Source organism: Gambusia affinis, linkage group LG02 (assembly GCF_019740435.1).
Source record: "Gambusia affinis linkage group LG02, SWU_Gaff_1.0, whole genome shotgun sequence".
Taxonomy (NCBI): Eukaryota; Metazoa; Chordata; class Actinopteri; order Cyprinodontiformes; family Poeciliidae; genus Gambusia; species Gambusia affinis.
In genome coordinates, this window is record NC_057869.1 from 6290186 (window position 1) to 6306271 (window position 16086).

Below are 16086 nucleotides of genomic sequence, written 5' to 3' on the forward strand. Positions count from 1 at the left end.
GCATGGCTGTCAAAATGATATTTTTGCCCACATGATTGCTCTGTTCAGGCTACAGTGTTTGTATTTTTAACCAAAAGGTGCAATTTCAGTCTCACTGGACCAAACTTCCCCATGCTGCCAGTGGCAAACTGCAAGCAGGACCTCTTAAGAGATTTTTCACTGTTATTTAGGGGTTCCGGTGTAAAAGTGGTAAATACAAATACACTTTCAAAAGAATGCATTTTATGTTTATCAAATAAAACTATTTCCTAAATTCAAAAGATAAAGCAATATGAATTCTTAAACACGATACTTTTTTGTCTGAGTTCTTCTGACAAAGATATTGCAATGCAGGTAAATGATCCTACTTAAAAATAACTGCTTGTGCATATAGTCTAAAGATTACCATCCAGTTTCACAACAAACCATGTCACTATCCCTGTTAGTTTCTCTGTCTACATCTTTATCATCTCCATCACTGGCCCATGCTGCACTGCTACAGACAAACCAAAAGACTACTTTCCGTCTTTACCTCCAAACCATTTCTCTTTTGACAGAGGCATCCCACTGCAGATGCAGAGTCACATCTTCTCTCTAAGTGCTGCTGGCTCTAATGAGGCTCCTCAGCCACATACTGTATCAAATTAACAAGCAGCGCCAAACTATTACTACTCAACCCCAGCAGCTGGGCCGCAGGCAGACCCAGCGCCTCACCTCACCACACTTGCAATCATCTTGCGTGATTGATATGATGGGAGGCAAACAAAAGCAGTGGGGAAGAAGAAATAGGAGCAAATTGAACTCTGTTTCTAAATTGTAACATGTATTTCATTTATTCCTTATAATATGAGATCAAACAAGTAAAAAAGTTACAAATCGGTAAATGAAAAACTCCACAGACTCTCAAGACCTGAATAAAGGGATATGTAGAGGCCTTCTACAAACTGTTAACTATTTATAATTCTGGTCTTTCATCATCATTCTTAAAAGACGTCGGATGGGAATATGTGTTATTCCGTAAAACTCCATCTGACTAATTGGAAGCAGAATGTTGAAACACACTCTTGACATGCTCTGATAAGGTTATAATCTCCCTCGTGCCTTTTGTGGTTCTACTTCCCTATTTTAGTTAATTAGCTGTCTCGAGCTTAAGCACTGTCTTGCCTCATAAATGTGAAAGGGGAGGGAACATTTACGGAAAACAAAACAGATGCAAAAACTGGAAACTGACTAATAAAGTACATATGTGGTCTTTGTTCTGCACAGACGTATAATTTTATTATTTATTTATTTATTTTAATGGGAATATTCAAACTACAATAATGGCTGCTTGGTTTATGCAGTATGAGGAGATAGCATTGGGTGTTTCTGGAAGACAAACCTAGAGAAGGTCATTCCTGAATAAATGTCACCAGTAAACTGGGTTCCTGAGGGAGAAAAAGCCCCTCTGTTATTTTACAAGACAACAAGGCTTCTATAAAAGAGCTTAGTCCGTAGTCTATCACAGTGAAAACAGGAATGTCCCAGACTACTGCCTCCTGGCTAGACTGATAGAGAGAACTGAGAACATCATGAGGGGAAGACAGAAGCAGAAAATGAGACACAGAAGGCCTGAGGAGAAATGGATTTAATGTAAAGAAGACAGATGGGGACACGAAGAGGTAGATAGATTGAAAGAAACAAAACAGGGGAAATTAAGATAAAACAGAGTTGAGGCCTAGGAGAACCAGGGCACATCAGTGAAAAAGAGACCCATGGATATGTTAAATGGCTGCAATGAAAGGAGAAAAATACACACAGATGAGTCTTGAGGAGATATCTAGTTCTGGTTTAGGTGATGGCATCATCGCAGTGCCCTGGCTTTTCTCTCTGACTTGAAGCCCTTTGTCAACAAGCCTATCCAGCTGCATTACTCACAATGAAATAGGCTCGTTTCCACTGAGACAGAAAAATTAGCAGTTTTGTCTGCAAACACTAAAACAGTAAATCATGAAAAAACTTCAACATGCCAAACTATAAGTCCATCTGTAGATAGTTTCTCAACATGTCATTTGACTCTAAAAGGTCATTTTAAGCCAATGCTACATATGCAGTATCTAAACAGGAAGTTGGAAATACACAAACGGTCATATGCTCTCTCCTTCATTTTAATTATTTGGGTCAGAAATATAGAAAAATAAGGATCCAGTTTTTTACTATACATCATACTTGTATTAGAAATGGGGTTGTACAATATTGGGAAAACAAAATGTCCCCATTATAGTGGAAGATTCCAATGACAATACAGATTATGATTAACCCACATTTGTCTTACTCTTCCCTTATTTTCATCACCACAATGTCTCCAATACTCTGAGGTCAGCACCTTGGTCATGTAAGATAATATAACCAGTAACATATTGCATCCAAGCAGTCCTTTCAAATATGATATTGCACACACTGAAACGGTGATAACGACTGTGATTTAATATATTTTGCGGCTCTACTTAGAAAGGTATTTTCCAACAAGAGAACAATCTGTTCTTTGCATACCAGTTTAACAGACTTCAAAATTGTGCAATTCCAGATATTAAATCAACTTCCTTATCAGGTAATGCCTTCCTGTTTTAAAATACATGGCTCAAAAGGCTGTATTTGTGTCAGAAAATAATTATGAAATCAGAAAAAAATTATGGAAAGATATTTTTATGTTTTATACCTGCAACATTTTGATGCTTTTCAATATTTCTAAATGAGAACTCAGATTCAGATGCGGATAAAATGAAAGGCTAGGATATAGTTCTGCTTCTGTCTCTTTGAAAAGTATTTTTTTTTTCTTTTCTTTCATTTTGTTCTCCTCATGGCTAAGCCCTAAAGTGAAAGAAAATATAACTTCAGGACAGTGACAGAAACATACATCGCATTGATCTTGGTGCATTAAAACATCAGCTCAAGAATGGAAGGTTACACACTACGTCTCCTCAAAAAGTGAGAGGAGCTTTGGGCTTCATTAGATAGCTGAAAAACAACATACTGCTGCCAGGCCAACTTAACCTAAATCCGTGAAACAACAGTGATTCACAGTTTGGCACCATTTTTCTGTCAGCCACTAATTCACTATGCCAGTTTCTTTCTTTGCAATAACAGTTGTGTCACTATGTTAACAAAGGCAGAGAAAACAAAGAAAATGTGAATGCACATATCAAAACAAACTGCAACATTGCCACATCACTGTATATTCTCATACTAGCTGGTAAATATGACTAAAATACTCCAGCAATTAACTGCTCGCAACAAAGATGCACAGTTCTTTATCTCCAGGGTAAATGAAGAACTAACACATCAAATAGCTCACAAAGAAAGAGTGCATGTGTCTACAGCAAATGCATGCCTCAATCTGTGAGTGTGCATTCATACACAGGTGCTGCAGGCCCAGGTAGCCAGTAGCAGGTATGAATTTCCCCCTGTCCTCTTCTGTAGCAGGACAGAAACGGATTAATGATGTCATCAATCACACCTTAAAAATGAATGACTTCAGCACCTCTACGCAGCACCACTGAGTCTGCCCAGTCCCATATTCCTTGGCTCCGCCCCCTCCTAACTTACTCAGCTGTAACTGATGGATACTAGGTCAGTCTACCTATCCATCCTTGACTTGGCTCAGTCAGGCACAACAGGATGTCAGAGGCCAGTAGGAACTGTTGCCAGCACACACCGCTCCTTCTCTGACCTGCTGCTTGCATGTAAAATTACAATGTGCACTCTTAATGCATGGCTCTGCAATGGCTGTTTCTCATAAAGTCCTTAAGAACCTACTATAGGGAAAGCATCCTAGCAAAATTGTCACTGTAGAAACATATTCCTAATTTCACATAGCCAAATTAATTGGCTCTACAAACCCTGGACTCTGGACTGCTGGATCAATATTTTTGAGGTTTTCCTTTTAGCTTTTTTTAAAATCAGACTAAAAACACCCTGAAATCTTAAAAACTTGAGATTTCAAGACATTACAATTTTGAAACGATAGAAATATGCTTTTCTCCTGCTGCTGAAGCTATGAAACCTAGAAATCAACTATTCAATCAACCAACCATTCAAAGTGAAAATATTAAGTGAGTTATCTACTGCAGGTGAGACAGTTTTGTTTTTTTCAGAAATGTGTCCTGTCTTTGGCATTTTAGGCATTGCATATGTTAAAGCTGGTTTACACACATTACAAATATTGGCATATTCTTCAGATTTTTGATTTAAACACTCAAGCATTTTTAGACAATATTAAAAAGAAATTTTAAAAGAATCCTTTTTATTAGTATTTTTTTAAAAGATGCAAATATATATTTACATACAAATGCTTTTTTTATCTTAAATGCAGAATGTTTATTTTTATTTTTTTAACAGTTAACATTTATTTTGAGTGTGTTTTTCTCTTCTATGGAAGTCATGCTAATAGTATTAGTTTTATGTATGTTACTGAAAACATCAGAAAAAAGCCTTGGTGGTGTTCTTCAATGTAAAATATATTACTCTGTCTTATAAGGCTTCAGATTTGTTTCTTATGGAGAACTTAGACAGCATCTTCCAATCTGTTAATTTATGGGTTTTTTTATTATTATTATTTTATAAAGCATAAACAATTCATCTTAAAAAACAGATCATGCAGGACATGTGCCACAGAACTGTGTCGTGTGAAAGGTGTCAAAGATATTGACAGTGGCGCAGCCCTGCCGCAGTGTGCAAAGCCATGTGAGAGCTTGAGTTCCAGCGCTGAATGGCATTTATCACTAAGTGAGGGGGAGGGAGGTTATCAGGCTCTGCTAGAGATTTCTCTTTTCATCAATAAGTCGTCAGTCTTCCTGCTCTCCCCTTCTCCACCCACCTCTTCTACACCCTCCACCCACAACCCTTCAGCTTTGCCAAATGACCCTCCACACCACAGAGACTGCTGGCCATAATCCAGGAACCCCAAAACACACATTCAAAGGCAGTATGTCACTGTCAGAGGAACAGAAGAACACAAAACTTTTTTAAACATTTTTCAAGAAAAGAAATGCATTGCAGTGCAGATACAGTGAGAAAGACAGACAACTGACCATCATACAAAATACACTATTTGTACTTGTACAATGTTTCTATGCAGGATCTACACCCTTGGAAGATTGCCAGTCTATCACAAGGCAAGACTGAGGCACCGGTCAAGCAATCATGCACAAACACGCACTAAAATGTAACTTGGTGTCCAATTATCCCAGCAGGCATATTTTCGGACAGTAGGAATCCAGAGTCCCCAGAGAGAACCCATGCACGAACAGCAAGAGGATACAAGACCGGTCATGGCCTCAATTTAAACCCTGAACTTACTAGCTGCATTAACAGCAGCAGCAACTTTTACTGCTCCTGCTGTGGCCTAGTCCACTTTGCAACCAAAAAAATCTAGATTAATTTGAAGTTTCATCTCAAAGATAATATAATAATGTAATATAATATATAATATAATCCCCAGCTCCAGGCGTGACATGTTACTGCTGCAAAAACATGTCAAAAAACATAACACAAACTTCACCTTTTGAACAGTTAGCACTATTGTTCAGAAAGTGTGTATTTTCAGTGTGACATGTTTTATGAGCCTATTTAACAACATGATGTACTCTATATTTATGAAAGGTGATGTGTGTTTGTGCATTGAGGGAAGGTGTGGTGTAAGGAGATCAATATCTTATGATGAGGTAAATGTAAATATTAGGAAGTTCCTAGATATTCACAGAACTACACCCAGGCAAAGGTGAGGTACTGGGAAATTCTGCAGTGTGTGTTTAGCCAGTAAATAACCTGAAGATGATAGTTTAATGGCCTCAGCCCTCATCTGAACTAAACCAAAAAGAGAAATTGAGGTTTCATCTTAAACAGTAGATTTGAGGTGAATGAAAACTGCTTTTCTGAACAGTGTTAGGGTCTTTGTGGAAGCTACTGGAAGAGTTGATTGTGAAAAGATCAAGACACACTAAAAGACTCCATGAATGGAAAAATAAAATTGCCAAATTGCTCACCAATTCTTTTTATAAGACAATAAAATGCTCATTTGCACTTTGAAATTGTGTGTTTACCCTTCTGACTCACCAACGTAAACAAAGTGAGAAAATGTAGTTGTTCAAAAACATAAACAATCCTTATAAAAACAACTTGCCAAAAATTGTATCACACAACCTATTATTGCTTTGAGTTTTTGTATGCTGTTGTGCATTATTTGACAGTTATATTCAAAGACTGAGAGTGACCAGAGAGCTCTTTAACTCACTTTTCCTGTTTAGGAACAAGGCTGTTGCATGGAAACTTAACTCACAGTCTGCACTCATTTGAAATCTGTCATAACTTGTTGGCCCTAAAGCTTTATTAGAAAATGTCAGCCATTGTAGAAGTCAAGACTAAGTGGTTGTCACATGCCTTGTTTTGCTTTGCTATTTGACAAAAATGATTTTGTAAAATAAATGCCTTAAAACATTTAAACCACTAACCAGAACATCAGTACAGCATAATGGCAGTACTGATACAACTTCTACACTTTGAAGCCTGTCTGCTACACAGTCTTACGTTAGCTAAACAGATCAATATACAATGTGTACTGCATCTGACATATATTAAAGATTTTATTTTAGCAGAAAAGGCTTTGGATTAAACTGTTACTCATGTTAGCCACTCTAGCATCAGGTACAGTTAGTCTGTGTTCAGGGAAGCGCTGATTAATAATCAAGAAATAAATATCAAGCCTGCAAACTTGATATCATAACGGACTGAATGTTATGTTTTTAACGTAATCTTTGCTCATCTTGCGGGGCGCAGGCGGTTGCCACGGTAACAGGTGTGCTTAAACTACAAAGAGACAGAGAGAGAGAGTAAAAAGGTACGAGTGGTTTTGAGTTGATCACCTGTTTGGGTTATTTTACCTTTGTTTACCTTTGCTGTGGCGCATTACAACCGCTGTAGTTTCTAAACGTTGGACTAATTACCTCGTTCGTTTGTGAGCATACGCCATTCACAACATCAAATAGAACAAATATATTTTATAAAACTTTAACAAACAAATGGCTTCTACTGCAATAATTATGTGAAATTAAATGAATTTTATCCCAACCTCAAAAGATTTGCCTTTACCTTTACAGAGCTCTTTGGTTCCTCCTATCAGTCTGTAACTTCTCATATTGAGGTCATCAAACCAAATTTCAGCTCTACCATAACTGAGTGACACCTGCTGGCCTCAGGTTTGCAACCAGCTTGTGACTGAGAAACCAGCAACCTCCTCCCAGATGATGACATGAACTTATTAGTTCCTCTGTCCATTGTAGTAGCTGATATATTGTGAAAATCTGGTAGAAATGATGCACTAATTGAGTCATATTTACATAGAATCAATGCGCCGCAAGGCTTTGTTTGTGAGACTGGAGGTCACGTGGGTCGGTTGGGGCGGAGCTTGGTAAGGTCCATGGGTTGACTGTCAAATAACTTTAAGGAGCTATTTTAAGGTGTTAATATTCCCTTCCTTGTCTAGTTCATGGCCAATTTCCTTGTTGTCCATTCTTATGTATAGTTAACTATAATCAGCCAGGGTGATGATAAATGCATATGTGTGATGAGGTAGTTCTTGAATGACCCATTAGAGAACTACCTCCAGAGATAAGAGGATAATTGCTAAGCTGTTATAATGTTATAAGAAACCACTATTGCAATTAAACAATAATAATGCAAATTTCAAAATCAGAACAAAAAGTAACATTAAAAGCAATAGCCAATTCATGCTCCGGATATTCCTTAAGTCACAGCTTGGGGCAATAAAAGCAGGCTTACAGGATAAGAAATGTGCTGCCACATGTACCTGCCATTGCCTGGGGTGAGTTTTCTCCCTTGTGAGTGAGTGAGGAGGAGATGGAAACCATTTGGTACACCATCCTACCATTTTTTTCTCTTAAAGAGTTCCCATAAACTAACCCACACGTGCTGTAATACGAAGTTCTTCCCACTGGTTCTGCCTCAAGACCTCTCTCTCTTTTCACTTTTCTGTCAGTCTTGGCCTGTTTCTCTACAGTTTTGGTATTTCCTTCCCTTTACTTTCACTTTCTCAAAGCATGTTCTCACAACTATTCAGGCCTGTGCCAAAATGGATAACGTTCAACAGGGATTTAGCTGTGAAGCTGGAAAAAAAAAAAAATCAAGTTTGCAGCAAATGATTCATCCTGTTGGCACCAAATTCATGTCTCCGCATCACTGGGAGGGAGGTGCAGGTGGTGCCAGTGCTGGGAGGCATTTCCCAGCACATTCATAAAAAAAGGAAAAAAGCAAAAAACCCATCTAACATGAGTCAACCATTATGGAAAGCATCAAGATTTTTCCCTCTCAGCAAAATGCCAAACACTCTTGCTGCAAAATTACTTGATGAGGGTAAACCTAGATTACAAATTTGAATAACAAATGTAATATTTGGGTGTTAATATTTACATATTCCATTAATCTCTTTTCATACATATGCATCTTCAATCAAAACTTCCAGTACATTCACTAAGTCATAGCTTAGTGCGCGCACCAGAGTTTGTTTGTTTCTATCACACAAGCAGTGTGCTCAACAGGCCTGCATTGCAGCGTGGGAAAACTCTTACATGACCACCTGCCTTCTCACCTGCTTGGCTCGGCAAGGAGTAAGAGGATGAGTATGCATTCATTGAGAAATGGCTTGACGTAGTCTGTGCTTCAGAACTAGTCCAGCCTCTTTTTCTTGTTGGTACAAGTATGAACAGCTACAACAAATTATGACGGAACTGTGTTGACCAAAAAAGAACAAAAGAATACACCAGGAATTAGTTCAAGAATTTCCTTCAAAAGCTCATCCTGTGATTGAATGCTGCTGCTTCTTGGGATTGGTCTTGATTTTAGCAGATGATACAGCTAAAACCAGATATTCACAAGCATTGTTTAAAACATAACCATTTTTTCCACTGTCTGACAATAGGCAAGACTAATATTTTTCTGTTTTAGATCAGTTAAGATTATCAAAATTGTTAGAATTCCTTAAATGTTAGAATAATTAAAGTAATATTTTTTTTTCATTAATAATCAATTTTATGAAGCTTGTAGAAGGATACTAAAAACATGTGACAAAGTCATACTGCTTAAAGGTAAATCTATCAAGCAATAAGGAAACATGTAGTATATAGACTTCTAAATTTAAGCAAAGTCAAGCATGTTTTCACACTTACTAGTCCGGTAGACTCAGTTCAATTGAGGACAAAAATTGCAATATTTGCAACATTTTTACCAGGAGCAGTTCACTTTCACACTGCACTGTCACACAATTCAAACTACTGTTCACCTCCTCGCCTGTGGTGGCGCAGCACCAAGAACTTCTGAAGGAAACAACACAAAAACCTCAGAAGAAGACCAACACAGCTTCTTTTTTCACAAAATGTAAACAAAAATTATTTTTGCAGGTGTAGGATTTCTCTTTTGTCTCTAGTAAAATACCAGAAGTCATTTCTCAGTAGTGCTAGACTCGTGAATTTAATTTGGCTCCGTTGACCCAGAATGAACTGCCTGCTATAGTTCACTTCCAGGTTTTGGATCTGTCTCGAGTCCGCTTGCATTCACATATGCATTTGAACTGCTCCAGAGTTCACTTCAACCGAATGAAGAACTATGTTTTTAGGCAAACTAGAGTTCGCTTTTTTGGTCTGCATCAAACTTTTATTGCACATTTACACTTCCCCAAATAAACCAGACTTTCTAGACAAATGAACTACAGTTCAATTAAAGCGGGCTAAACATGGCTAGTGTGTGGATGCTGTGCTTGAGTGAGTAGAGGTAGTATTGTTGTATATGTGTAAGTAATAAACAACAATGTAAAGCATTACATTATTGACCTATGTTCAAATTTAAACAAAACCCATACAAGATACAAGCAGAAAAGGGATTAAAACTTATGCCACTGCAACAGGCCGATTCACATTGACAGAGAGATAGCCATTGTAATGGCTGGCACGTGTAGACATGACAAACATTCGAGGCACTCTGGAAACACACACGCTGGGAACATTGTTACGACAGGGCAGCTGAGCACATGTCTTCACATAGCTGAAGGTGGTGTGTTGAGCACTGGCCAGCAGCCGGTGGGGGTGTACATGTGTGTGTGTGTGTATCTTCTAGCTCCTATGTGGGGGTGTAGATGAGGTGCGGCTGGCTTTTTCAGGTTAAGGGAGTTGTGACATGCCCTTCCAACAGACCCATTAATCAGTAGCCTCAAAAGAGACGTCGAGAATACAGCACAGACACACACAGGCATCAGCAATGGTCAATTCAGCTATTTCATACACACACAGTCACCAACAAATTCCCAGTACTGTGTGCCAACAAACACAAACACACAGACAGCGGGAATACTCATTCTGTTATGTAAACGGCTTTGGAACTCCGTGCCTCAGGTCTTACATGCCACACCTTCCACTATGTAGTAGTGTTTGTCTTTGTGCTTTTACGGTGTGAATGTCCCTATAATCAGAAAATTACTTTATAGGCTCAAAGAGACACCTTCAGTTTTCACAGAATCTCTACAGAAAAACTTTTAAAGACTTCCTCCATTAGGTTTATTATTGGTAGATTTGAAAAAACAAAACAGAAAAAAACATTACATTTAAGATAAAACAAGAGTGCTAAAGGAGCCAGCAGGATGAAATACAAAATTAAGGCTCCCACATACGCAGCTGCATACGGTTCATATTCTGTGAGCCACAGTATGTGGGGGAACACTGTTAGGGGAAGGAAACAGTCCACCTCATGTCTTTATAAATCTATACAATATATTCTATAGGATCAAGGACATATGGTCATTACAGATACCACAATATAGTAATTCTGCAATACATGAAAAGCTTCCAGACAGAATATAACTCAATATATATCTACCTAGAAATAAACACCAATTAAGGATGGGCAGATATGGATTTTTAACCATACAATACTTCATGATTCTAGCAAAATAAAAAGTAGAGTAATTTTTATTTAAAAATGAAAACCAGAAAATTATTCTAAAGTTGCAAAAATATTTTTACATTTATCATTAGTTATGATAATGTTAACATAAAAGGCTATTTAGTATTATTTTGGTTTTGAGACTTTATAGAATAAGCGGATACCAAATATAGTATAAGTTTTCAAGAAAACTTGTTTCTTGATCAGAATTTTAAAACATACTTTTTTAATGTTAGCTGGTTTATTAGTCAGGCTATCTGCTAAGGTAGCCAGGGTGCAGTCAGACATGCTGCACGTTGTTTGCCAAACTTAGCTTTAATAAAAGATAATAAAGACGAGGGGTTGGGATCCTCTTCCGGAAGCATGACTTATTTAAGTCCTTTCTATGATTAACTGGGAACTTATTTTTATAGGTAGCACACCTCTGAGATTTAGGTTTTGACAAAATTAGGAGTCTGTTTTATGAGCCAAGATGCATTTTTATGTCTAATAGGTGGCGTAAATCAATGCGTCAGTAGCTAAATTATTCAAAACTTGCTTTTACAGCTATAAATAAAGACATTTCTGTTGGGCTGACATGCTGTCGGTTTGGTTCCATCTGAACCCATCTGTGCATGACAGAACTGCGAAAAGAGTAAGGCTGCAAGCACGGAGGAAAATGTAGTTATTGGTAAATTTATAGGTTGTTATAAGTAAATCAAAATACTATTGCAGTTGAGATGACGACAAATGAAATGAATGAGAACAAAAGTGATAGAATTTCAGTCATTCTCTCTTCTTGGCTGGACTGGTACATTGTCAGTGAGATGCAGCAATTATCTTATATGCCCATAGTCAGTATGCTGATGCATTGCTAGAGGCACCCGACCTTGCACAGTGGGAAAAGGTGAAAGTGACCGACCCTCATTATAATGGTCAGAAACCCTCAGGCAAGACATTTAACCCATAAATTTATCAGCGGGGTAAACAGCATTGGTGGCAGAGTTTTGTGGAGAACTTTTGCTGCGAGTGTTTATGTCCACTTCATAAAAGCCAGGAAGGCAGCACTAAAAGAGCATATATTAAAGGTTTCTATTAAGCAGCATAGTACAGGAATTACTAGAACTATAATTCAGACGGATAAAAGTCTAGCTAATGGTCATCAGTTGCACACCTGTGAGTTTTTTATTCACTGGATAATTTCTTTGTAGGTGAAGATGATAAACAGCCCTCATATTTCCAATTATAACATTAATTTCCAATTTCATTTAGCCTTTACTTATTTGTCTATTGAAGCTCTTTTTTTAGACTGAACAATGCAATACCAGCGTTACAGAAAACAAAGTCCTAAAGAAGTGCATGTCACTAAGCATGCACTTAGTGAAAGAACATATGTCTTCCTGAGGTTTTTTAAGACAGAAGAGACTGTAGTCTTGAACTGATGACTTAATCAGATCAAACAGAGAGCAACTGCCAGATAAGAAGTTTTCTCAACACGTCAAAACATTCCAAGTTCAATTTATAAAGCTACAAAAACCTTGGAGTGAGCTTAAGAGTTGATGGATACCACAAAAGCCTTATTCAGACTACTTCTTTACAGCTTCCTCATTCTAAGAGCAGCAATAAATCCTGTTTTCGTACTTGTGCTGAGGCAGTGATTCGGCCAGAGGTCAAACCACTGAGACAGATGAAAACATTAGATTGTCTGTAGGCCCATTAAAAAGAAAATTGCTAAGGATTGTCAAAAGGTTTCTGTTTGCAGCAAGATCAGTAGTGTTATGGTAAAAGGTTACTGTTATATGTTATGACTATGTCAGTAAACACCAAACTTTGATATATTTGATATCTTGTGGTAAATTGCAACCAACCTAACATCAGATATTCATGCCAGCATCTTTTGTAACATTCCTGACTGCTTATGAGAGGAAAACATCAGGTCCATTTTTGATTTGCTGCACATTTTTCCTCTCTTTCTGCATTTTCTTGTTCTTTGTCAGTGTCACACTCATCCGCAGTGGGGAATGTGGTTTAGCTAAATTCTTATGTTAGTATAAAGCTATTGTTATTGAAGAAAGAGAGCCTTCCTGGAAATCTCAGAAAGTGCACACATTCCTCTGATCAGATTAAAACAGGATGCATAAGTTAAACTCTTAAAGTTCCTGCCTTTGAAAATGTTCCAACATGGTTTGTGACGCACAACTCCTTTCTGCACTGCTGCACCTGTCATGTAAAATCTGAGCTTTTGCATTAATTCACATGACCAATCCACAGTGAATAATAGTCATTTTTACACAAATGGTGCTGCGAAAAAGTATAACCTGCTGATATTTACCAGTCTGGAATCACTTTCAATGCCACCAAAACTTTTGAGACTCTAGCAAATCACAGTGAGAACCACTATCCACAAATGGACAAAAAATGTAACAGCAGTGAATCTTCAAAGAGAGGTCAGTCTACCAATATTACTCCAAGAGTGCATCTCGGACTCAAATATGTGATCACAAAGTAACCCAGAATAACATTTAAAGTAAAAATTAAGGGTTTGAGTGGCTTGAATAAAGGTTGAAATGGTGTGCCACTTTTTAATACTCAAAAACCACCTACTGTGAGTAATTTTCATTTTCTTATTTTTTTTTTACATAAGGTGGCTTGAATAGCCTTTTTTTTTATTGTTTGATGATCTGAAATGCAAATGTGACAAAAAGCAAAAAAAAGAAGACATTTGAAGGGGGACACATCTTTTTCACTACACGGCACAATATGAAGCCACAGCATAAAAAAAACAGTACGTAAGTGACAGAGAGAGACCACAGAGGTTGAAATGGAAATGATCAAAGTCGATCTTCACCTGCCATCATCTTCTGAGCCTCATATGGCTCCATGTAACCATCGTTTTCAGTTGCAACTTTTTCAGTTGTTGTCTGAGCACCACCGGTCTGCTCTGCATCAAAAGGGTCAGCGTAGTCTTCGAGGATAATCAGCTGTGTGAGACAAAGAAAGAAAAGTAAGATTAGGACAAGCGTCAGAGAGGGACTTCTCTGGCTCAAGACAGGAACTGGGGACATACACTGAGAAAAGCCAGAAAATAAAGGGAGAAATGCATAAATAATAGCAAACCTCTGTATGCCTCAGCACAAAGCCACAATTCCTCAGCTTATAGCCTCAAATCATGCTCTCCGCTACTGCTGGTCTGCCTAATTATACAATATCCCAGTGACAGGACTTCATTTTATACGGGGAAGACAGAAGACCACAACTGCTCAACTTTCATAAGAGAAACACTATGGCAGATTTATGCCAAGCTTGCAGTGAGCCACAGCTAATTGCAGTCCTGTTCTTTTGCTGAGTTTTTTGTGCAATGGATAGCAATTAAGTGGACGTCCTGAGACCCAGAAATACAACTCAAAGCTTTGGGGAATGGAGTAGGTCTATGACAATGGTGCCTTAGGGGGACATTTGTTTTCTTGAGATGTTAGTTTCATTTGAGAGGAACAATATGCCATTTCAAAGTCATAGCTGTACCTTTTGTGGTCTTAGCCACTGATTTTAATGAGGGTTAGCAGCAGTTTAGACATCTTATAGAGAAACAAATGTTCGCTCAGTTCCAATCTAGACCAAACATGGAAAAAATTTTAAATGCCAAAATTTTATTCTGTTTGAAACCATGTAAAAACATTCTATGGGTTTAAACCACTGCACAAAATAAGAAAACAACAAAACAAGTGTGAGACAATAAAAATGACTGGCACTACACCCAATGACTCATGCATAACAGGAAGGGATTTGGTTTCATTACAAACAAGCTCCTCAGTCATCTGTTGGATGAGGCAGGGAAGGGAAGAGTGAAGGAGGGCCGAGCGTTGTGACCACCAAGCAGCTCCTCCACAAAGCCAGATTTTCTTAGAGCCTATATCCAAAGTTGCAAAATAAAAAACACACTCCCAAACACCCAACCACCAGCCTGCATATGGAGGCCACCCAACTAAACCATGTCAATAAAGTTGTAACTTAGAAAGTCATTCCAAATTAGAGACTTTGTAATGACTCTTAGCTAAAGACACATGTTGAAAAATTTCCAAAGAGTTAAATGTCAGAAAGTTCACTGGGGGATATTCTATAAGCTGCTTAGTGACAAAGTAGACCTGGCAGGTATGTTTCCGCACTGATCATCTCAACTATACACGGATTAAGCAACAACAACAAAGGAAGTCGGTACAGTGGATGTGATCTTAGCAGAAACTGTGTGTTAAATCTGTTTCCCTCTCCATCTGTTCAGAGGGGAAAATAAAAATCACTTTTCTGCCACAGCATAATTACGGGTTTCTAGAATGTTTTATTTCTTCTTATTCAAGCTCAGGGAAAAATCAAACATATTTTCCGCATTTGTTTTTATCTGCATAAAATAAACATATTTTACTCAAGTTTGATTAAATCTAGTCGGCCAGATAAGAAAAATCTTCACAGCCTAAGAAAACCGAGTAATTATGCATTTCTGGTACACTTGTCATGATCCGGGAGCTTATTGCAAGAAACCTCAACCACCAATAATTATATCCTGTTATATCTATTCAAATTTGGCAGTAATGATTTCAAAAATAAAGAGAAATGGACACTAGCTGTCAGATCTTGATTCTTACATCCTCTAAGCAATGCTTTATCATAAAATTATTCATTATAACAGAAGTGAACTAACAATTTAGCGGTTAACTATAATAATAAAATTTTAGCTTGATCACCAAGGACTGCGGACCGATGGATTGGTCAGAAACTCAAATGTCTGATATCTTTATTTAGACATGTCTGACATTTATTCAGGTTGAGATAGAACCAGATTTTCAGCAGATAGCAGGAAGGCTATAAAAGTAAAGCAAAGTTATTCTCTTTTTCTATTTGAGCTCTCAGCTTCCACCTGTCATGGAAATAGCAGGAATAGCAACACAGTTGAAGTTAGGAATTATAATCTCTTGATACTTTTTGAGGTGCATACAATTTCTCTCAGAAGAGGGAGCATGGATCTAGGAATGACATCACATATGAGTTGAGTGTGTTCAAATTGCACGTCATTGTACAACTGGGATATCCTAACATTATGGAGGTAATTCCAAAAAGCAAACAATAAACAATCAAGTTTAGAAGCAGAGGTTG

General features: G+C 37.7%; 1 protein-coding gene across 4 annotated transcripts in view; it reads right to left on the reverse strand.

Moving 5' to 3' along the window:
• zgc:158464 (uncharacterized protein LOC791139 homolog) overlaps nt 1-16086 on the reverse strand; it is a 103859-nt gene that overhangs the window by 70771 nt on the left and 17002 nt on the right. For all 4 annotated transcript variants that reach the window (XM_044142756.1, XM_044142741.1, XM_044142731.1 and 1 more), the window contains exon 2: nt 13790-13922. In XM_044142756.1, coding sequence (XP_043998691.1) covers nt 13790-13922 — 133 coding nt within the window. The remainder of the gene's footprint in view (nt 1-13789; nt 13923-16086) is intronic.